At 59.8% G+C, this 22893-nt stretch overlaps 1 protein-coding gene across 3 annotated transcripts in view; it reads right to left on the reverse strand.

Moving 5' to 3' along the window:
* Positions 1-22893, reverse strand: part of AGAP3 (ArfGAP with GTPase domain, ankyrin repeat and PH domain 3) — a 115708-nt gene that overhangs the window by 52660 nt on the left and 40155 nt on the right. For all 3 annotated transcript variants that reach the window (XM_064703683.1, XM_064703685.1, XM_064703684.1), the window contains exons 2-8: positions 19619-19677; positions 14778-14865; positions 14560-14645; positions 14275-14416; positions 12810-12944; positions 9635-9762; positions 1808-1963 (exon numbers count right to left, since the gene is read on the reverse strand). In XM_064703683.1, coding sequence (XP_064559753.1) covers positions 1808-1963; positions 9635-9762; positions 12810-12944; positions 14275-14416; positions 14560-14645; positions 14778-14865; positions 19619-19677 — 794 coding nt within the window. The remainder of the gene's footprint in view (positions 1-1807; positions 1964-9634; positions 9763-12809; positions 12945-14274; positions 14417-14559; positions 14646-14777; positions 14866-19618; positions 19678-22893) is intronic.

The raw sequence follows: 22893 nt of genomic DNA on the forward strand, positions 1-22893 counted from the left end.
CCCCTGCGCTGCCTGCCTGGGAAAAGCTAGCGGCAGAAAACAGCCTGCCCTCTCCTTCCCTTCCCGCCCCTCCTGGTCCTGCCCCACTGCGGGAGGTGTCGGGAGCTGCTGCTGCTGCCACGACCAGATGGGTGAAGACGTCAACGTGAGCCATGGATGTGCAGCAGCACACGAGCAAGCAGGTGAGGTGAGCCCAGCGGTGAGGTGAGCGCGGTGAGCGCGCGGCGCAGAGCAAGCGTGAGCCGGATGAGCGAGCCGAGAGACCGCGGCCGCGCGTGATGACTCCACAGCGAACAAGAACAAGCGTAAGCCCCGCAGCAAGCCGCCCTCCTCCTCCTCCTCCCGCAGCGTGCCCACCCCATGGCGCTCCGAGAGCGGGAAGGCGAGCCGGCGGCGAGTCCAGGGGCGTCGGGCAGCGTGGCTGGGTGCTGGCACAGCGCGAGGCCCGCGGCACGGCAGCAAGCACAGCCAGAGGGTGGCAGCGCCGGGCGGGAACCAGCCGGCACTGCGTGCAGGGGAGCAGGGCCTGGGCATGGCACAGCTACCGGGCATTCCAGAGGGCACAGGGAGGGAACAACCATGCGTGGGAGCAGGGACCTGCTGCGAGCCAGGGGCTGTGTGTGCTGGCAGGAGGGGCTGGGGAGCACAGCCCACCCACCAACAGCACACGGGCAGGGTGAGCGTGGGCCTGGGGGGGCACAGAGAGCTGAGGGTGCGGGAGATGCAGCCCGGGGAATGCGCACAGTATTGGGGAGGTCAGCACAGAAACTGACAGGATGCCAGAAGCCAAGGAAGATGGGCACATTCCCAGCACCAGGCGTGGGGAATCTGGGATGCCAATGGTGCAGTGAGAGGAATGGGGCACAGGACACTGAATTTGTGTGGTCTGGGCTCGGAGCAATAGCGGCTGGTCACAAGGGTGACACAGTGCAACAGGTACAAGGGCTTTGTTGTGGCCGGTTCCACAAACAGCAGACACAGTGTGCTGAGCAATGGTGGCTGGAAAGCATATTGAGATGGGGAGAGGATCGAGGCCGGAGCCTGCACATGTACACAGGGAACAGAGGCTACACCTGCACTAGACACGGGACAGGGACACACGTGTGTGCACACAGTGAGGGGACACTCATGGCTGTGCTCAGAGCAAGGGTGAGAGTGAGGGCAGGACTGGGCACACTGTGTGGACAGCGTGTGCATGGTGTGAGAGCGTGCAGAGAGGCAGGCTGCGAGGCAACCAGCATAGCTGAGGGCTGCAAATGTACCCTGCTCCACCTGGGGCCCAGAGCTGTCCTCCCTCCCTCCACACCCACAGCAGCTCCACGTGCGCTGCTCGAGTCGCGCAGGAGTCAGGAACGGGAGTGAGTGGGGCCCCATGCCAGGTGCTGAGCTCTGCACAGCACCACTGGCACAGCATCACCAGCACCAAACAGGAGGCCCACGGACCAGGGGCTCTGTGCCACGCTCGGGGAATGCAGCCCCAAGGAGGAGATGAGCAGAGTCACTGGTGCTGTGCACGCACAGCTGCGCTCCCTGCGACGAGCAGGGGCTCACACACACTGCAGACCCCCACGAGTGCACCCCTGCACACTGCCGTGTGTGCGAGCACTGTCCTGCTCCCAGATGCTCCCATGCACGCACACCCTGCCTGAAGCAGCCTGCAGCACCGTGTCCCTGCACGCGCAGGTCCCTCCCTGCACACACAGCACGGCGGCCGTGCAGGAGAGCCCAAGGCTCGGGCTGCCCTGACCCACTGCCTGCCCTCTCCTGTGCTGGAACCCCCCGAGCTCCTGGGCCCCGTGCTGCTTACCGTGAAGATGTTGGAGCGCCGCTTGGACTGCTTGCGGATGGGGGTGGGCGTGTTGGAGGCAGCGATGGTCTCGATCCGCAGCTCCCGCTGGCTGATGCTCGGGGTGGAGGGCACGGACGACGAGTAGTCACTGAAGGCTCCTCCACCGTTGGTGGCCTGGGGAGGACATGGGTGGTCAGAGAGGCCACCTGGAGGCACGGTGCAGGAACACCACCTGTCCCACATGTTCTCACGCCAGGGCAGGGCGTGCAGGACTGGCACTGGGTGACATCCAAACAACCATGGAATCGTTTCGGTTGGAAGGGACCTTAAAGACCATTTAGTTCCAACCCCCTGCCACGGGCAGGGACAACTTCCACTAGACCACATTGCTCCAAGCCCATTCAACCTGGCCTTGAACACTTCCAGGGATGGGGAGCTCACAACCTCTGTGGGCAAGCCAGAGAGACATCCAATGCCAGGCACTGCTCCTGCTCAACAGAGGGGCTTGGGAAGCCTTCCACCTCTTTCTGCTCTAGCGTTTTCACCAGTAAAATGTTCAAGTTCTGAAATCAAAGAGAAGGGCAGCAAATGGCCAGAGAAACCCAGCTGAAGCCCTTCCAAACACAGCTGTGGAACAAGGACTGAGGCAGCACGGTTCCATGTAGCTGTGCCCAGCAGAGGGGCACAGCTGGGGCACCTCCACTGCTCCCAGAACACAGGATCAGGGTCACTCTCCTTGGGCAGCCATTCCCTTCCTCTGAGCCCCTCAGACATGAGGCTGTGGGGCAGCCCAAAGCCTGCCAAGCCCCAAGTCCCACTCATCCATTCCCTGTCTCTCCTGATGCCAGTGGGGACGCGTGTCCCCAGGACTCCGGCCTTCACCTGGCACAGAGTGCCACACCCCAAGCTCAGCCTCTGTGTGACACCCACCTCTGCTGCTGGTCTGGAGGTCCCTCTGAGCAGACCCTGAGGCTGGCACACCCCTGCCATGCCTGCAGTGGCCTGTGCTGGGAACACAAGGGGCTTCACCAACCCCTCACTGGACTCCACGGCAAGAGGAAGATGCAGCCATGCACCCACATCACCAACACGTCTCTTCCAGACAAGGCTGCTCACTCCCACCCTGGCCAGTGTGGGCAGCCATGGGACAGGGGCTTGGGGACACGCCAGGAGCAACATTGGCATGGAAGTATTTCAGGTCTGCAGCCCAGGACATCTCACCATGAGAGGCACGTGGCAGCCCCAGCTCCCCGGCAGCTCTGAACAGCGTTTCACAAACACGTGGAGGAGGTGCCCCTGGAAGGGCAGGTGAGCTCCAGCAGCCCACAAGGGCAGCCTGCCCCCTCCCAGCTCCACAGCCACAGAGTGGGGGCACCACTGGCCCAGGGACTTCTCCATGCTGCCCACACTGAGCACAAGTGCAGCCCTTGCAGGGGTGACCTGCTGAAGGGGCTCCACGAGAGACCCCCATCCCCAGTGGGATCAGAGCCTTATCCTGAGACAAGCACTTCACAGAAGGGGGAAAGGGGCTGCACAGGCAGAGCAGTGACCAGGACCCACAGCCCAGCCTCAGAGAGAGGTGCAACCTTCACCAAGCCATGGATCCCCTCATCTTTAACGAGAGATATGGGAGAAGACACACAATGAGAACTTAGGAGAGGAAAAAGCCACCCAAGCAGCATTTCAGTTTCCTCCTCACAAAGGCAGAGCAAGGAAAAGAACTCCATGCTGTGAGCAGGTGTGTGGCTCAGACCATCCCAGCCTGTCTGGAAACAGGAACATTTCTGCAGTCCTGAAGCACAGAACAAGAGGGAACCTGGCCTGGTTGTGCTTTTCCACAAGTCCAAGAGGCTGGGAACTTGGTCTGGGAGCTCCTGTGCAGGGTGAGGAACCCTGTGCTGGACAAGAAGGTTCTGCAAGAAGGGGGGGACCACCAGGGACACAGAGGGGCAAAGCAACCTGTCACCTGCCAGTGACTCCTGAGCCCTCAACAGAGAGAGCAGAGCTGCTGCCAGTGCTGGCTCCAACACCCACACAGCAGTGCCACAGGTGCTGTGGTTCACAAGGAGCTGCAGAGAGCCAGGGCCACCGAGTGCACACAGGCACAGTCTGTGTTTAACTGATCCACTGTTTAACTGATTCACCACACGTGAACTAGGGCAAAGAAAGTGAAACATTCCAAGGGCTAGGAAGAGTAGGAGGGTGCAACAGTACAGACAACCTGCCCCATGGAACAGGAGCTGGGCATGGCTGCCCCCCCAAGACAGCTCCTGGCCATGCCTGGCATGTCTGGGTGGCCTTGGCTGCACGTTCAGGATGCTGTGACTGCAGGGAGGAGCCAGTTCCAAGGAGGCTGCAGAGTCTGAGCTCCTGCCAGAGCAGCTGCAACAAACTCTGTGGCTGCAGGTGGTGGACACTGAAACATCAAGGAAGAAATCAACATGTTTTACTCACTGTCTGCAATCCTCTGTCTCATTTACGTCTGGCCAGAATAACTTTCCTTAGCCTGTAAGCCTGCCTGGCGCTGGATCCAAGGTTACTGTCCTTGAGTGATGAAGGACACTGGCCTTTGGGCCTCCCATGACCCACAGACCAAACCTCAGGAAGGGCTCTGGGGCTGGAGGAAGGCTCACACCAGGCTATGAAGGCAAACTGCCCCAAGTTTGGGGGCAGAGGAGAAAGTCCTCCAAAAACAGAGGTGGCTCAGGCAATCCTGAGCCAATCCTGAGCTCTGCTGGAGCAGGGAGTTCCCAAATTTCCATGGGATCTAGGGACACCAATCCCAGGGATGTGGGAGAACAGATGGCAGGTCTGGGCTGGTCCCACGTGTCTGCCATTGTCAGGCACTGTGCTGGTGGGCCTGAACAACCACCTGTGGCCACCGCTGGAATCTGAGAGCACAGTGGGAACTTGGGAGGCACCTGTGGGACAAATCCTTCCCATGAGTGTGTAACTGGTACCATCAGCAGCGCCACGGGAGCCTGGGAAGGGCAGAACTCAGCTGAGCTCAGGGCAGGAATTCCTGGTGTAACAGGGCCTGGGGCACAGCAAAGAGCTTGGGAAGGGCTCTGAGTGCAACAGACAAACAACAAACACCAGCCTGGTGTCTGTGGGAGGCAGGGAGAAGCCAGAGGAGCACAAGGACGATGGAAAGGGCACCATGAGCAGAGCAGGCAATGGGACACGGCGTCCATGAGGAAATGCCAACGCAGCTCCTGAGCTCTGACAGAACAACGTGCCACAGCAGGCCAGTGAGCGCTGCTGCAGCTCAGGTGAGCTGCCCTCGGGGCTTCATTTCACTTGCAAACATTGTGTTTCCACCTTTGCTCTATCTCTCCCTGCAGTGTGGATGAGGAGGGCCCTGCCAGTGCCCCCCAGCCCGTGCACCATACTGGGCAGCGCAGAGCACGGCAGGGATGGCAGCAGCTGCCAGGGGGCACCCAGCTCCCTCCAGCAGCCTGCTGGGTACCTGCACTGGGTACCTGTGTGACCTCCTGCCACCTGCTGGGAACAGCTGCCTGGCACAAAGACAAACTGCCATCCCACAGCAAACACAGCGCTGACTCACCCACAGCCTGGGGAACTCCCAAAGGCACCCAGAGGCCCTGAAGGGAGACTGAGAATGGGGCAGCAGAAGTGAGGAAATCAGGTAGAACAACTCTGCAGGTGCTGCAAGCACCCACTGGCCCCAGAACCTCCCATCCCATCCTGCAGGCAAGGGCAGGAGCTGCAGGAGGGAGCAAGGTGGGACTGAGGGCCAGGTGAGGAGTGGGACTCCCAAACCCACCCAGCCTGCCCGCTCAGCAATAGGCATGGGCAAGGGACAGAGAGGAGGGCCCAAGGCAGCAGGCACAGCCCTCCCTGGGCTGCTGGCTCTGGGGAACAGCAGGGGCAGACCACAGGGGCAGACACGCACCCCTCAAGCTGCTGGGAAGGCCAAAGGGGCACATCTGTGTCCCCAAGGGAGTGCAGGACTCCAGGGAATGCTGGCTCTGGCTCCTGCTGTTCCAGACTGAGCTGAGCACAGTGGCAGGGTCAGGGACCTGCTGAGCACACCTAGTGAGTCATGGGAGCTGTGGAAAACCCTGACCAGGACCAGGGCTGACCTGCTCCCACAGCTCCCCTTCCATCCCCACGGATGGAGCAACATCCTCCAGGCACCACTGCAGAATAACAGAAAAACCCCAAACTCCCAAAGGCAGAAATGGAGCCAGGGCCTTTGGCTGGTCCCCAAGAGCATCAGCACAGTGCCAGGAGGCTGGGACACACGCACAGCACCAGAGTGCCAGGAGAAGGGAATCCTGCAGACAGATGGGTAACAGGGAGCCCCTCCTGTCCCAGTACCCACGCTGGACTGGCCCAAATGACAGACCAGACACGCAGTGGCCATGAACAAAAAGGTTAGTTTGCCTCAGCCAGAAGTGTCAAGCTGCTTCCACAAGAGTTGTGCCCAGCACAAGAGAAGGGGCAGGGCTGGTCCCAGCTCCCACCTACCATAAGAAGCCCTTTGTGGGGGACTCCTTGTTCCCATTCCAAGAAAAGTGCCTCCTCAGCTGGCAGCTCCAGAGGACAGCGCCATCCCTGCAGTATGGGCCACACCAGGCCCACAGCAGTACTGCCAATGCCAGCTCCAGGGACTCCTCCTGCCCCTAAATGCCAATCCTGGTGTTCCAGGGACTCCCCCTGACCCCCAGATGCCAGTCCCACTGCTCCAGGGACTCCTCCTGACCCCCCAAATGCCAATCCTGGTGTTCCAGGGACTCCCCCTGACCCCCAGATGCCAGTCCCACTGCTCCAGGGACTCCTCCTGACCCCCAGATGCCAGTCCCACTGCTCCAGGGACTCCCCCTGACCCCCAGATGCCAGTCCCACTGCTCCAGGGACTCCTCCTGCCCCGCCAGGCAGTACTGGAAGGGAAGGAGATCATTCTGTCCCAAGTGCATGTCTCACCTGTACACACCGATACCTGAGGCACAAGGCAAAGCTCTTAATTGTGTTTTTTTGTCTGGCTTCTCTCCACCTCATCTCCATGTTAAGTCCTGTGCTCCTAAACTCTTCCTTGAGAGCCTTCTTCCTGTTTTCCCTGTGCCAGTTACTCCTCCTTGACTTGCAAAAGCAAATGAGAAACCCTGGTGAGAGCCCTCGGGTATGACAGAGTTCAGCTCAGCTCCACAAACATCCTGTCACCCTCCCACTGTCCTTCCAGGCAGGGTGAGCCTGTGCACCCCTGGCAGAGCTGCCCCCCATGCACTCCCTGCTGGGCCAGGAGCAGGGCACAGACACCAGGACACTGTCTGTGGGCACCCCCTGGGCATGGTGCCCTCCCACACCTGAGCGTGTGGGCTGCTCTGCCCCGTTCCCTGTCAGAACCACCATTATGGGTCAATTGGCTTCCCAAAGCCACTTGGATTTCCCTGAGGACAGCGAGGAGCAGCTCCAGAACCTCAGTTCTGAGCCCATGCAAGAACAGGCAAATGCTTCGCGGCACTTCAGGATCACTCACCATTGCTTCACTATTTTGGGGGTGTCCTCAGTAACGGGGAGAGCCGTGCAAACACCAGGGGCAAAGATTGCTGCACGGGTCACTGGCACCAGGAGGGTTTGCGGGGGGACCTCACAGAACACAAACTGACTTTGGGGACCCCTGTGGGGCCCAGAGAGCCGAGGGCAGGGCCCAGAGCAGGCCTGGGGAGGGGGCACAGCACCGAGGCACAGTCCCTGTGAGCTGCCCTCGTTACTGCCCCTCACAGCTCTGTGCCCAGCACAGCTCCCTGCGTGCCTGCAGCCCAGCAGGAGCACAGCAAGGCACAGAGAGCCCGGGGCTGTCCCGAGCAGGCACCAGAGCTCACCCCTACACAGACTGCAGGCCGTGCTGCAGGGGCTCTGCGGGGAGGAAAGCACAGGAGAGCAGGGACCCTCTGAGCACATCCTCACACAGCTCATGGCATGCACTTGGAAAATTCTCCCAAAATTTGCTTCCCACAGCCAGTCCTAATTCCACCCTTTAGTTCAGTGCTGCCTTTCCTGAAGGAGCTCTTTCATGTCACACCTGTGTATTTCAGGTCAGGTTTGGCCAATCTCTGCACTCACTCCTCAGCTAAATCAGCCAAGTGCTCACTTTCCTCCTGTATCAGGGTTTATTCTCTCCCAGCTGTTTTTGCTACCCCTTCAGGCTCCATGCACAGGCACTGGAGTGGCTGGATTCCAGCTGGGGAGCCCGGGGCTCAGCCAGCCCCATCCCTCACACAGGAACGCTTTCCAGCTTCACAGTAACACCCTGCCTGCCTGCCACAGCCAGGGCCCATGACACACATCTATGGGGACTCTTCTCATACTCTGGACATGGAAAAAAACACCAAACAAGTGTCCAGCTCCCCTGAGAAATGCTGACCTTGGCCATCAGCCTCTTGCTTCCCTTCCAGCACAGGTGGCCTCTTCCCAACCAGGCTCAAACTGTACACAATTTGCTCATAAAACCCTCAAATTACCAGAGACACCCAAATCTGTATTTCCTTGGGACTTTGCTCTCCACCTTGGATGTCTCCCACTGAACTCATCCCCAGCTCTCTGGACACAAGCACACTGACAGAACCTGGCCTTGCAGCCCTCCCCAGCAGCCCACCCACCTGCACACAGACTTTGCCTGAGCTTGCTGGTGTCCAGGTGACCTGCAGCACAGGAAGCTGGCACAGGTCTCTGCAAACACCTGCACTCACCTACCTGCAGTGCAGCCTTAGAAGGCTCTGCAATCAGGCAGGCTGCAGATAGGGCTCAGGTGTGTGCAGGACAGGCTCCTGTGAGGGGCCCAGAGTCCTGCCAGGGCTGGGGGGCTCTGACACACCCAGAGGCAATCCCTCATGGCAAACCCACCAGGCACACGTGCTGTCCTCAGCCACAGGCAGGTTTCCTGCAGCCCTGTCACAGATCTGTGAATCCACATGCCAGTTGTGCACAGATGGGATCTGCTGCCTTGGGTGCCCTGGGGAGCAATGGAGGCCAGGACCTCTCCTTTCCTCCTCACCAGTCTCCCAGCAGCGTTTCTGTGGGCAGTGGGAATGCAGCAGAGCTTGAATGCAGTGAGGTGGCTGCCTGAAGGATCTCCTCTCCATCCCCTCACTCACCATGGAGCCTGTCCTGCCTCAGCTCTGCTCCAGGACCGCAGAACATCACCATCCTCCCACCTTGGCAAACCTCACCAACAGCACAAAGCCCTTCCTGGGGCAGAGGGGAGGGAAGCTCTTTCCCTGTTCTGCTCCTCAGCTCACCACTGAGCTCCCCTCTCCACGGTACATCCCCTCAGATGCAGGGGCACGTGGACCATCAGCCTCCGGAACCCCGGGGAAGCAGGAGCTGAGCAGCTGTGCCCACCCAGCTGTCCCACAGCCCTGGGCTGCCCAGGGCTCCCACACACTGCTCACAGCTCTGCTCTGCGCCTGCCAAGGCACACACAGCCCCGGGACACGAGCCACACCCAAGGGTGACACACGGAACCTGACCTCAGGGCGAGCACCAAACTGTCACACAATCACAGAACCACGCGGTGCTCTGGCTGGGAAGGGACCTCCAGGGACATCTCACTGCACCCCTGCCTTGGGCAGGGACCCTTGCACAGACCTGGCTGCTCCAAGCCCTGGGACACTGTCACCTGGCATGGGACACTCCTAGGGATGGGGCGGCCACAGCTGCTCGGGGCTATGGAAGAGGCCCCAGGGTGACACCACGCTGCCCTTCCAAGAGCCAGCCAGAGCAGCAGTACCAGTCTGAGGCTGAACTGAACCGCTGGCTACCAGCCCAGGGTGTGGAGAGCACAGGAGGTGCCTGGCTTCCCCCGTGGCCATTCCCCACCTGGTTGATGTGCACAGAAGGAATGGAGGCTGCAGACACAGATGAGTGGCTGGGTGAGTTGGGCAGGGACTTGCAGGGGCCGATGGAGAGCTGGTGCTTCTTGCGGAGAGCCACCACCTTCTGAGCCACTGCAAAGGGACAAAGGCACAGGGTCAGTGTTCAGAAAGCACCTTCCACCCCACACAGATTTCCAGAGGGCTCCAGGGAGAGCCAGGCCCTTGCCCTGACTGGTGTGCTGCCTGCACTGCTCAGGCTGAGCCCCAGGGCCATCTGCCCTCTTGGGCATCACACAGAACAGCAACTCCCCATGGGCAACATGTGAGCCTGGGCCTGCTGCAGGAGAACCCCTGGGCAGTCACCTCTCAGTCACCCTGGACAGGAGAACCCCTGGGCAGCCCATCACCCTCAGTCACCCCTGGGCAGCCCATCACCCTCATCACCCTGGGCAGCCCATCACCCTCAGTCACCCTGTCAGTCCATCACTGTCAGTCACCCTGTCAGTCCATCACCCTCAGTCACCCTGTCAGTCCATCACCCTCAGTCACCCTGTCAGTCCATCACCCTCTGTCACCCTGTCCATCACCCCTCAGTCACCCTGTCAGTCCATCACCCTCAGTCACCCCTGTCAGTCCATCACCCCTGTCAGTCCCTCACCTCTCAGTCACCCCTGTCAGTCCATCACCCTCAGTCACCCCTGTCAGTCCATCACCCCTCAGTCACCCTGTCAGCCCATCACCTCTCTGTCACCCCACACAGCAGCTCCAGGAGCCAGGGACTGAACTGCCAGGGCAAATGGCCCCTCCACCAGTCTGTGCCTTGTGGGTCTGTAAAGGGAGACCCTGAGGGTGTAGAATCCCTGGTGGGTCACCAGGGACCTCTGCATGCTCTTCCTCTCTCAGACCTGCAGTGCTGGGTTTCTCTGAAACACTGAGTGATGCTCAGGTGCTGGTGTCACAGTGACACGGGCAGGGAGAGCTCAGGCTCTGCAGGCAGGGCACACCTCACTGCTCGTACAGCACAGCTCCGTGTGGCAGCCAGAGAAACCACAACAGACTGGTGTAAGGGATGGCAGAAACTACCCCAGAACATCTGGCTGATGGTCAGGAAGGAGAAGAGCCTGGGCCTGGCATGCAGGAAGGTGAAGGTCACCGCAAGGTGCCTCATTTCAGGACTAGGGAGATATTATCCCTCCAGTGTGGTCTCATGGTTAATTCCTCATTAGCAGTAGTGGTGTGGGAAAACTGATGGGCACAGCCTCTGCCAGGCTCCTTCCCTACAACAGCAGCAGCTGAGGGCTTTTTCTGGGTATTTCCAGAAATATATTCCCTGGGGAGCTGGAGCTCACAGTGTGCCCAGCCAGCACAGGAATGGGACATGTCCCCTAGGCTGGGGCTCACAGTGTGCCCAGCCAGCACAGGAATGGGACATGTCCCCTAGGCTGGGGCTCACAGTGTGCCCAGCCAGCACAGGAATGGGACATGTCCCCTGGGCAGAAGCTCACAGTGTGCCCAGCCAGCACAGGAATGGGACATGTCCCCTGGGCTGGGGCTCACAGTGTGCCCAGCCAGCACTGGGATGGGACATGTCCCCTGGGCAGGGGCTCACAGTGTGCCCAGCCAGCACTGGGATGGGACATTCCCCTGGGCTGGGGCTCCAGAGCCTCCCTGGGAGCTCATGCTGAGCCTGGGCCTGCAGCCCCATGTTTGAGGGGACAATGGAGAGCAGCAATGCCACCAGCACCCCAGCCAAGGTCCTGGGCCATGGAGCTGCTGGCTGCCCCCTCCTGCCCTGTGCAGTGCTCAGGGCACAGCAAAGGCAGCATCATGCACTCGGGATCTGCAGCAGAGCTGAGGCTCAGGAAGTCACCCACAGCACAGCAGCTGTCCCTGCTGTGCCCTGCAGGACCAGGGCTGGCTCACTGCTCCTCCTCCTCCTGCAGGACCAGGGCTGGGTGACTGCTCCTGCCAGGGCCATCTCCTGGCAGGACCTGGCAACACCAAGATGCCATCCTCTCACCACAGAAGTCCCTGTGACATCTGAGGACGCGGGAAGGATGGAGGAGCACAGTTCCCACAGAGCCAGCAGCACCTCCAGGGGAATCCTGCCGGGACATGAGAAACCAGCAAGGAGGAAGGGACCCCATTCCCTGCCACGTGTCCTTCTCACGGTGACCTGTGGCAGCCTGAGTGCCCAGACACAGCCACAAAACCCCCGGCACATCAGGCACACCCTGCAATGTGCTCAGAGCAGACACAGCTCAGCACAGCCTCAGCTCCAGGCCACAGAGCAGACACCAGGGCCTGCTCTGAGGAACAGGGTCTGCTGCTCCTGCTGAGCTGTGCTGGCACTGCAGCCAGGGCCACCCAGCTCTTGGAGAGTCCCTGGGCAGTCTGTCTGTCCTGGAGCATCCCCACACTCTGCAGCACCGTGCGCATGTGCGTTCAGAGCTGTCTGTGAACACCACAGGGCAGGGTGCTCACTCCCTCAAGCTCTCTGCCAGCACATGGACCTGCTCCCCAGAAAGGTCAGTGGCCACTGGCTGTGACCCAGGACAGTGGCAGGGAAAGGCTCTCTAGAGAGGTGCAGCAGCACAGACTCCACTCAGCACAGGCAGGAAAGCTGGCCCTGAAAGCAGCTCCTGCTGTGGCAACTGGACATCCTCCCCAGCCTGGCCAGGACAGGTCTGCTGGGACCCGGGGCGCAAGGAGTCATATAAAGGCAAGTCTGATGGAAACTGGATTGGGGTGCAAGGAGTCTTATAAAGGCAAGTCTGATGGAAACTGGACTGCCATGGACTCCCCAAGATCCCAAACCAGCTGCACCAGGATCCACCAGTGCTCACTAGGAAGAACTGCTTACCCACTCCAGAAACACCTCATCCCATCAGCTCCAGGCCAGTCCCCCTTGTCCTGTCACTGGAGGGACACACAGTCCCCTTTAGGGTAAGCTCACAGTTAATTTAAGCAGCCTGCAAACCCCCAGGAGATGGTTGCCTGTGCCCCTGAGCATCACTGAGCTGCAGCCCCCTGTCCAAGCCCAGCAACGCTCTCTCACACGGTTCCCATGAGGAGCAGCTGTCCCACCCAGCTGTGCACAGCTGTTTCCTGCTCCCAGGGCAGCACAGAGCCCCCTGCCATGCCCCACCGTGCCCAGAGCCCCGGGGGGCTGCAGTTACCATCCTGGAAGACCCTCTCCACGTTCAGGCCGTAGGTGGCACAGGTCTCGTAGTAGGTGCAGCGCTTCAGGTCATTGGAGAGCTTCCGTGCGCGGGAGTCGTCGATGACGCGCGGGTTGGTGGCACTGATGGCATCTGCAAACCACAGGGACAGCAGGCTGGAGGGCAAGGGGCTGTCTCACCCACCCAGGGGCCCCACGACACCTCTGGCCTCCCTCCCTTCGCCACACAGAGGAACCACCTCCACAGCACTGTCCCATAGATGCCTGTGATCACAGAGCCCCACGTTTGTACAAAAATGGATGAATCTCTGTAAAGGAACCTGACTCCACTCCACAAAGAACCCAGCCACCAACACTTCAGCAAGACAGAGGCACAACACCTTGGGGAGGTGTGGGGACCAAGGCCAGGCAGCCCAGCTGCCAAATAAAATTGATTTGTCAGTCTCCAACATTTTAGAGTTCATGGCCAAGCCCTACATGTTAAAGAATCCAAGGGAGAAAGCCTCCTGGTTTAACAAGAAAGTCAACTCTGCTGGGACGTCTCCACAGCCAAGGAATTCCTGGACAGCTCTAAAATACAGGCTCAGTTTGTATCCCAGATAACCACCAAGTGCTTGCCTGTTTTGGAAAAACTTCTTTCCAAAGAGGAATCCAACTCCTTAAAGACAAGCCAGGGAGGGCTGTGAACAAACCTCCTCAGGTGGGGTAGAACCTGGAGGAAGCCCTCCTCCAGCCCTCCAGATGGTTGTGTGCCTGTACCGAGGCCAGGGCCTCACCTGGTTCTGTGTCTGGGACAACAATGGCCACTACCCCTTACCTGTCCTGCATCTCCACCGTGCCTGCTGCCACCCCATCCCTGAGCCAAGATCACCCAGCCCTAAAATTCCTTCCACAATCTTTAAATATCCAAAGTTTAACAACTTTGTTCTGCTTTTAATATGGAGGTCTGGAGCAGACCCCTGTGACTCCCTCCCACTGCTCCTGCCTGTTTTCCTGGCCAGGAACAGGTGACACAGTGCTCAGGACAGTTTTTCCCTACATCCATGTCCTGCTCCTGCTCTCTACTGTCACACAGAAGCTCTTCACCCCCAGCTGCCTGCTGCCTGTGCTGGCAGAGCTGGGGGAGGCAGCACCAGGCTACCATGCCATTTCCAGAGGGGAGTGGCTCCATGGGATGGGGCAGCTCTCTGTGGGGAAGCTGAGATGGTGTGAGCAGCAACTCCCTCCTCAGGGCCCTGGGCTGGGGCCCCAGCATTGTCCCTCAGCCCCACGAAAGGCTCACAGACCAGGATGCCCCCCTGTGCTCTGGGGCCAGCACTCTGTGTGCCCTTGCTCCAAGAGCATTGTTTGCTCTGGGGCCAGCACCCCGTGCCCACAGAGCCAGCAGGACACTGCAGCAGCAGCAGCACTCCCGCTCGTGGCTGGGCTGGGCTGGGCTGGGGGCAGCCGGGCGCCGTCCTCACCCTGTGTGCCCACCAGCACCATGGGCACCTCGGCGGTGTTCCGGTAGCTGCAGAGCCGCAGGTAGTAGTTGTAGACGGTCTGGAAGCTGATCTCATCCTCCAGGCTGAAGACAAACACCACTGCATCCACCCAGGCAGCAAACTGAAGGGACAGGGCAGGATTACAGCGCGGACAGACAGACAGACGGACACCCCGGCCCGGGGCAGCCAGCAAGGGCAGCCACAGCCCCCAGCCCCTCCACCAGGATGGGTGGGAAGGGAGCACAGGGAGGACAGGTCGCCTACCTGGAGCTCAGGGGGGCCCCCTTCATCTCGAATCAGCAGCAAGTAGCTCTGGCCATCCACCACAATCTCCTTCTTGAACCGGCCACCTTGGGAGCAAAGCTGCAGGTCAGTAAGGGGGGCAAGCAGGGGACACCCCAAACGAGCGCTGGGGCCATGCAGAGCCCCATGGAGAGGAGTGACCCCAGCCCATCCCAGGCACCCTGGGAAGCAGAGCTTACCCTCTGGAGACTCCTCCTGCACATAGGTGCCGGTCAGGTAGCGGTGCACCAGGGCTGACTTGCCACTGGACAGGTTCCCCACGATGCCCTGCAACAGATGCACGTGTCACCCGTGTCCCTGTACAGGAGGCCACCCCCGTGGGGTGACAGCACCACTGCTGGGGCACACTCTGGTGAGAGGAAGGGGTGTCCCTGAGAAAGGGATGGTGTCACCCAGCCCAGCATTCTGTGGGAGGCACGGGATGGACTGGGTCAGTCAGGCACAGAGCAGCTGAGACTGGGGCACAGCCACCTGGGCAGAGGGCTCTGAGCACTCCTGTCCCCCCCTGAACAAGCACAGCCACCTGGGCAGAGGGCTCTGAGCACTGCTGTCCTCCCCTGAACAGGCACAGCCACCTGGGCAGAGGGCTCTGAGCACTCCTGTCCCCCCCTGAACAGGCACAGCCACCTGGGCAGAGGGCTCTGAGCACTCCTGTCCCCCCCTGAACAGGCACAGCCACCTGGGCAGAGGGCTCTGAGCACTGCTGTCCCACTCTGAACAGGCACAGCCACCTGGGCAGAGGGCTCTGAGCACTGCTGTCCCCTCCTGAACAGGCACAGCCACCTGGGCAGAGGGCTCTGTCCCCACCTGAACAGGCACAGCCACCTGGGCAGAGGGCTCTGAGCACTCCTGTCCCCCCCTGAACAGGCACAGCCACCTGGGCAGAGGGCTCTGAGCGCTCCTGTCCCCCCTGAACAGGCACAGCCACCTGGCAGAGGGCTCTGAGCACTCCTGTCCCCCCCTGAACACGCACAGCCACCTGGGCAGAGGGCTCTGAGCACTGCTGTCCCCATCTGAACAGGCACAGCCACCTGGGCAGAGGGCTCTGAGCGCTGCTGTCCCCACCTGAACAGGCACAGCCACCTGGGCAGAGGGCTCTGTCCCCCCCTGAACAGGCACAGCCACCTGGGCAGAGGGCTCTGAGCACTCCTGTCCTCCCCTGAACAGGCACAGCCACCTGGGCAGAGGGCTCTGAGCACTGCTGTCCCCCCTGAACAGGCACAGCCCTGTCAGAGCCACACCAGCTCTTCCCAGAGCCCTTCTGCTCCTCAGGGAACACTAGCCATCCCAAGTCAATTCAGGAGCAGAAAAACCTCTTCTCCCAGCCCACACACGCCCAGTTTGGGGTGCTGAGCTCTGGACAGCAGCTGCCAGTGGAAGGGGAGCAGGGAGCAGCTCCAGTTGGGAGCAGGCCCAGCCTGTGTCGTGCCTGAGGCAGCAGCACCAGGGCAGCACTACGTGCACCTCCCAGGATGGGAGATGGTGCCACCCACACAGAAACACCCAGCACCAATGCTCAGCCAACACAGGGGAAAGCTGTGAGCACCCAGTGGAACTGGGTGGCAGCACATCTGACTGGAGCACCCTCAGACGGGCCGTGGAACACAGGGGGTGACCCAGGACGGGTCAGTCACAGCCCTGCTTGGCTCATTGTCAGTGTCCTCCTGACCATCTAATGCTGCTTAATTGTGGGACCAGATCTGTACTGGAGGATCTGGAGCACAACTCTGATGAGAACTGGCTGAGGGAGCAGGAGGGGCTCAGCCTGGAGAAAAGGAGGCTCAGGGGGAACCTTCTCATTCCACAACTCCCTGACAGGAGAGTGCAGCCAGGTGGGGACTGGGCTCTGCTCCCAAGCAACTAACGACAGGACAAGAGGGAACATCCTCAAATTGCATCAGGGAAGGTTTAGGTTGGATATCAGGTATTCCTTTTCCACAACAAGGGATGGGGTCACCTTCAGCTAAAGGTGAACCAAGTCACTATCCCTGGAAGGGGTGGAAGCGGCAGTTGAGGATATAGTTCAGTGGCGAACATGGTGGTGGTGCTGGTTGATGGTTGGACACTGTGATCTCAGAGGGCTTCTCCAGCCTTAATGGTTCCCAGAGCTGCACTCACATGGCCACACCAGTGCCAAAGACATGGGGTGAGGAGTGGCTACGAACACTAAAGCTGCCTCTGCCCCCATGGAAGTTTACAGCCAAACTTTTGCAGGCGCAGGATGAGCCTGGCAGGTGAGTCACCACCGGGCAGGTTCTCCAGCTCACTCGAACGCTCCCGCTGCCCTGGGCCAGGCACGTGCTCCCTGTGAGAAGCAGAGAGGCACCAGCCCATGGCCTGTGCGGCACAGACCGTGCTGGCAGAGCCCAGGACAGCACCCGTGTGTTGATGGCAGAGCCCAGGACAGCACCCGTGTGCCAGCTCCGGTGCCAGCAGAGCCGGCACAGGGCAGGAGCAGGGAGCACTGATCAATGGCTCCCATGGGCACGCTCTCACACTGCCCCATGTGCCACCCTTCAGAGCGGTGACAGACCCCAACACAGTGACAACGCAGAGAGCACGGGCTGGGCTGCAACCCTGCCCTGTCCTGCAGCTGCATCTCCAGAGCCCCGCTGGGCAGGGGCTGCACCTCACTGTGCCCATCTCAGGGACAATGGAATGGAGCAGCCCAGCCTCTGCCCAGCATAACCACACAACCACGGAATCCCAGAGGGGCTTCTCCTGGAAGGGACCCTCAGAATCATCCAGTTCCACTCCCTGCCATGGACAGAGACACCTCCACTGCCCCAGGGTGCTCCAAGCCCTATCCAGCCTGGCCTTGGACACTGCCAGGGACCATGGGGCAGCTTCTCTGGGCAACCAGTGCCAGGCCCTCACCACTGTCACAGGGAAGAATGCTTCCCATCTCATCTAATATTCCATCTAACCCTGCCCTCTGTCCATGGGAAGCCATTCCCCTTTGTCCTGTCACTCCAGGCTCTTGTCCCAAGTCCTCTCCTGCTTTCCTGGAGCCCCTTCAGGCACTAGAAGGGGCTCTAATGCCTCCAGAGCCTTCTCTTCTGCAGGCTGAGCAGCCCCAGCTCTGCCAGCCTGGCTCCAGAGGGGTTTCAGCTCCTTGGACGCACTCCAGGGCCATGTCTGTGCACTGCTGGGGCCCCTGGCAGGGACACAGCACGCTGGTGGGGTACTAGAGAAGGTCTCAGAGCAGAACTCTGCAGAGCCCAGCTGCAGGCAGGCAGCTCAGGCTGCAGTGCCAGGCTGCCCACGGCTCCTCTGCCAAGGGAGCAGCTCCTGAGCTGCCCAGCAGCAAGGGTGCCACACCACGCCAAAGACAAACACTCCAGTGGCATTTAGCTCTGAAACTTGGGCAGAGGCTGCACTTACACTCTGTCTGCACATGGTACAACCCCTGAGCTGCATCTCACCAGAATCTTGCTGCTCTGCTGTGTTCCTGAGCTCACCTGGAGCTTCAAAGCAGCCACAGAAGTGACAATCCTGAGGAACACAGCCCCTGAGAGGCACAAACTGAACCAAACAAGGTCTGTAAGCCTGTGGGAGCCTCTGTTCCGGGATTTTTGGGAGAATGTGCTGGCACTGCCCAGTGCCAGGTGCAGGGGACAGGCCCTGCCAGGAGGCACCATCAGTGCCCCTCTGCAAGAACTGCCCAGCCACAGCTTCCTCCTGGCCTCCAGCACTGGGAGGGAGCTTCTGGGGGGAAACTGAGGCAGCAAAAACTGCTGAAGGTACATTCTTAAGTACATCAAATTACTCAAAGACCTTGGAGAAAGTATCCTGAATGCCTGGGAACACAAGCAGGGAGAGCCGTGAGACCCTCAGCTCCTGTGGGAGACAGAGGACACAGAGCTGCTTGAGAACGGGAAGGAAGTGAAATCTGGCAACATTTCTTGCTGGGGTCAGTTTGGGCCCCTCATGACAAGAAAGACCTGGAGGGGCTGGAGTGTGTGCAGGGCAGGGAATGGAGCCCCAGGAGAGGCTGAGGGAGCTGGGCAGGGGCTCACCTGGAGCAAAGGAGGCTCAGGGGCCCTGGTGGCTCTGCACAGCTCCTGCCAGGAGGGCACAGCCAGGGGGAAAGGGATCTGCTCCAGGGAACAGGGACAGGAGGGAGGGAACGGCCCCAGGCTGGGCCAGGGCAGCTCAGGGTGGGCAGAGGGAAAATCCCTACCTGGAAAGGGCTGTGCAGCCCGGGCACAGCTGCCCAGGGCAGGGGGGGAGGCCCCATCCCTGCAGGAATTTACAGGCTGTGTGGATGCTGCACCTGGGCACACAGTCAGTGATGGCCTTGGCAGTGCTGGGGAAGCAGCTGGACTCAAGGATCTCCAGAGGCTTTTCCAACCCAACTCTAAACCAGGACTCTGAAAGGCCTCTGGGCTTTTGGAAGAGCTGCTTTGGCCAGATCAAATCCCAGAGCAACAGAGATCCCCAGAGGCCATGCAAAACCTGGGGAAATGGCTATGCCACTGGAGGAAGAGCTAAGAGCTTTAAGGTGGTTTATCTGGAAGCATGGCTCTGCAGCCTTGCAGAACCCCAACATCAGGCAGCAACACCCAAACAGCTGCGAGAATGTTTTTAAAATGCATTTCACAGGAAAACTAACGAATATTTGAAGTATGGTTTGATTCTCATTTAACTGCAGGTAGAGACACTGTGGCAGGACAGTGCTGGAATGTTTTGCAAGAAGAATTTTGTTCTTTTGTTTCTTGGACTAACATTGAAAAACGTTAACCTTGCAAAAGCTGAAGGGAGACAGAACGAAGGGCACATGCCAGGAGCTTGTAAGGAGAGCTGAGGGCTGGCACAGAGAGCACAGGAAGAGCAGAGGAGGAATCAATCACTGAAGCACCTGCAGCTTAACTGAGAAACATCAGCCCTTCCCTGGCACAGCAGCAGCCCAGCTCCCCTCTCCCTTCTGAGTGTTTCCACCTGGCCACACAAAAATGCAGGGTTCTCCTGAGGATTTGGGGATCCAGGGGTATCCCAGGCACAAGCCACAAGTACTCACCACCTTCAGCTCAGGCACCGAGCGACTGAGGGTCCATTCCTGGCTGTTCACAAACGAATCTGCAGACAGAGGGAAGAAATCATCAGGTTAGCCTCGAGATCCCAGCAAGGATGTATGGTTCTTGCCAGACACAGAGCTGCAGGAGGAGCCAGCCTGAGTGGAGCCTGGAGGACACCCTGAGTGCCAGGGGCAGCCAGCAGCACCCCTGACAAACCCCAGTCCCCCACTCGCCTTGGCCAGCTCAGACCTTCCATCCAACAGCAGCACCCACAGAGCAGCACCTCCTGCATGTGTATCACATACAAACAGAAAGGATTTTGGAGGGCAGCAATCTGCGGGAGCTCTGCGCCTTCAGGGGCCTCTAATAAACCTGCCAAATCTGCGGCCACAGACCATTGCAGGAACGGGAATGTCAGATGGCTCAGAAGGGAAGCAGCAAATCCACCAGACCCAAAGGCAGGCAGCAATCAAACACGGTGACCTGGGCACTGCCACTGCTCCAGTGCCACCCGAGGCTCCAGATCCGCCCCAGCAGCCCCAGCCCCACATCCACAGCTCCTAGTGCTGCTCCAGCAGTACCCAAACCACCCTGCCAGGGAGCAATTCCTCATTCCCAATCTCCCATCCATCCCTGCCCTCTGGCACTGGGAGCCATTCCCTGTGTCCTGTCCCTCCATCCTTGTCCCCAGTCCCTCTCCAGCTCTCCTGGAGCCCCTTCAGGCCGTGGCAGGGCTCTGAGCTCTCCCTGGAGCTGCTCCTCTCCAGGTGAGCACCCCCAGGTGTCCCAGAGCAGAGGGGCTCCAGCCCTGGAGCATCTGCCTTGTGTTGGGGCAGCACTGGGCCCCACAGCCCCGCCAGAGCCCCCCAGGGCCTGCCCTCACCCCAGCTGCTGTTCCAGCCCTCCTAACTCCCATGAGGAGGCTGAGCACAAACAGCACCAGCTCTTCCTCCATCTCAGCTCTGCCCCCTCGCTGGGCAGCCCACGGCCACGGGGAGAGCCCACTGCTGCTCCCACTGCCAGAGGGCAGGCTAGGCTGCTCTGAGAGCACCGGGCACCAAGCCAGGGCCTGGCACTGTGCCCTGGTCCCTGTTCTGGGCGCCACCAGCACCCACAACGTCCACCCATCATGTTCGAGACAGGTGTGCACATGGTGCTCCTGCCTGGAGTTTTACCTTCCATGGCTGACCTAGGAACACTCCTTTTCCAGGAGTTACAGACAAGTACTCCCCAAGCCTGCTGCAGGGACACCAGGTTATTTATAGCCTTCCTGAGGAATCATTTCTCTGCGGTGTCTTTCACCTGCCCTTTCCTTTTTTAGGCAGAGGTAATGTTTTTATTAGAACAATTCATCAGTCAGGAGGAAAATGATACATTTTTGAGCCCTTTCCAAAAGGTAACAGCACACCTGTATTTCCAACTGCATCACTGGCTCTAAAAATAGCTGTCACCTCCACTTGGGACTTGTGCCCTGCTCAGCCTCTCTGGCAGGTAATGTGGCAGATAAAGCCCCATGCAGGCCCGAAGGAGCAGGCAGCACACTCTCGTGCTGTTTCACGGCACACAGCAGGCTTTTGGCAGGTTCTGACTGGAGCACAGGCCACACACACTCGGTGCCTGGCCCTGGGAAGGAGGAGAGGCAGGGAGAGCCCTGCACAGGGCTGGCTGGGCTCTGGATCTGCTCAAGGATGACAGGACACGCTGCCCCAACAACTGCCAGCTGCCTCCTGCACCAACCATCCCAACAGATCCCGGCTTGCTTCCTAACCCAGGTTCAAGAGCTTGCAACACTTTGATTTTTGACGGGCTGAGAAGGCTCCTGAGTAAAGCTTAACAGAAACAAAAGCTGACAACACGAGGCTGAGAGCACTGTACTCAGCCCCACAACACACCCCGCTCCTCACTCCCGTTAGCCCACCTTACCCGAGCACCAGGCACGCCTGGTCACTCCTCCTGCATTCTCTCTTTAGTTATTAAATCACAGAGAGGGGAGCAGGCTGTCTGTGCTGCAGTTCAACACCTTCCCCAGGTGCACGTGACCTCCAAAACCAAAGCAGTGGGCTCAGGGAACCACTGTCATACCCAGAGCTTCTGCACAGCCCAACAGCATCCTTGGCTCCACGACACAACCATACAAGAGGAGATCAGTCCAGACTGGCCTGGGAAAAGAAAACTCAGGACAATTCTGCTACTCCCCAGAAGCTTCTGTTGATGGAGGTGTCCTGGCACAGGCAGCTCTACTGCAGAAAGTGGAAATTTGGGATCTGGGGTGGGCAGAGCCCCTGCCGTGCACAAGAGCAGACAGGGACGTAAAGGAGGCACTCTGTATCTGCTGTCCCTCGGTCAGCTGGCCATCCTGGACACCTTCAGGAGCTACAGACAGAGCCCAGCTGTGGGACAGGGCACGGGGGAGGCAGGGTCAGCACCCTCCATCGCGGAGCTCGGACACCGTGGCTCCCCGTGCCCTGATGGCAGCTTGGAGGGGTTCAGCCACACACCCACAGCTCCCAGCACCCACAGGCCAGGGGGGCTGGCAGCAGAAAGGGGCTGGCCAGCCAAATGCAACTCCTCAGCCCAGCTGCTCGCTCCATGGATGATGCACAGCAGGTTCATCTACCCCGTGCTCCAGAAGCGCCAGTGCCAGACACATCAGCCTCCCCACACAGCAACTAATAATTAACCAGCCCATCATCTAAGCCATGGTGCAGCTCCCTTGGACACTGCGCCCCTGGACACTGAACCCAGCCTTGAAACCAGGTCAGAGGCTGGCTGTGCAAACACAGCAGAGGCCACACACACCGAGGCCACCACGGCCACACGAACGGACCCACCTGCCCACAGAGGGATCAAAGGGAGGCAGGGGCTGTGCAGGCACAGCCCCCCCTCCCAGGCCAGGCTGATAAAGCCTGTACCCCGTAATGCTGGCAGGAGGGGGATTTCTGCAGGTCAAGGACCAGCACAGGCATAGCCAGCTCCAGTCAGCACTGAGCCAGCACGGGCACCCACTGCAGGACATGACCTTGGTGAGGATTCTCTCAGCAGAGCTGTAAACACTCTGCAGCCACAAAAGGGGACGATGCTGTGTCTCTCTGGGAAAGGGCACACTTGGGAACTGCCACCCTTGCATTGTCAGCATGCACGGGTGGCAGCAGCCGGTGTCACTGTGCTCTGAGGTCAGTGCACACTCTGGAAGACACAGAAACCTCTCAGCACCTGCTGCTCTCCAGCTCCCACCCAAACACTGCCAAAGGCCCAGACCAAACCCTGCTGTGATGGT

Source organism: Zonotrichia leucophrys, chromosome 2 (assembly GCF_028769735.1).
Source record: "Zonotrichia leucophrys gambelii isolate GWCS_2022_RI chromosome 2, RI_Zleu_2.0, whole genome shotgun sequence".
Classification (NCBI taxonomy): Eukaryota; Metazoa; Chordata; class Aves; order Passeriformes; family Passerellidae; genus Zonotrichia; species Zonotrichia leucophrys.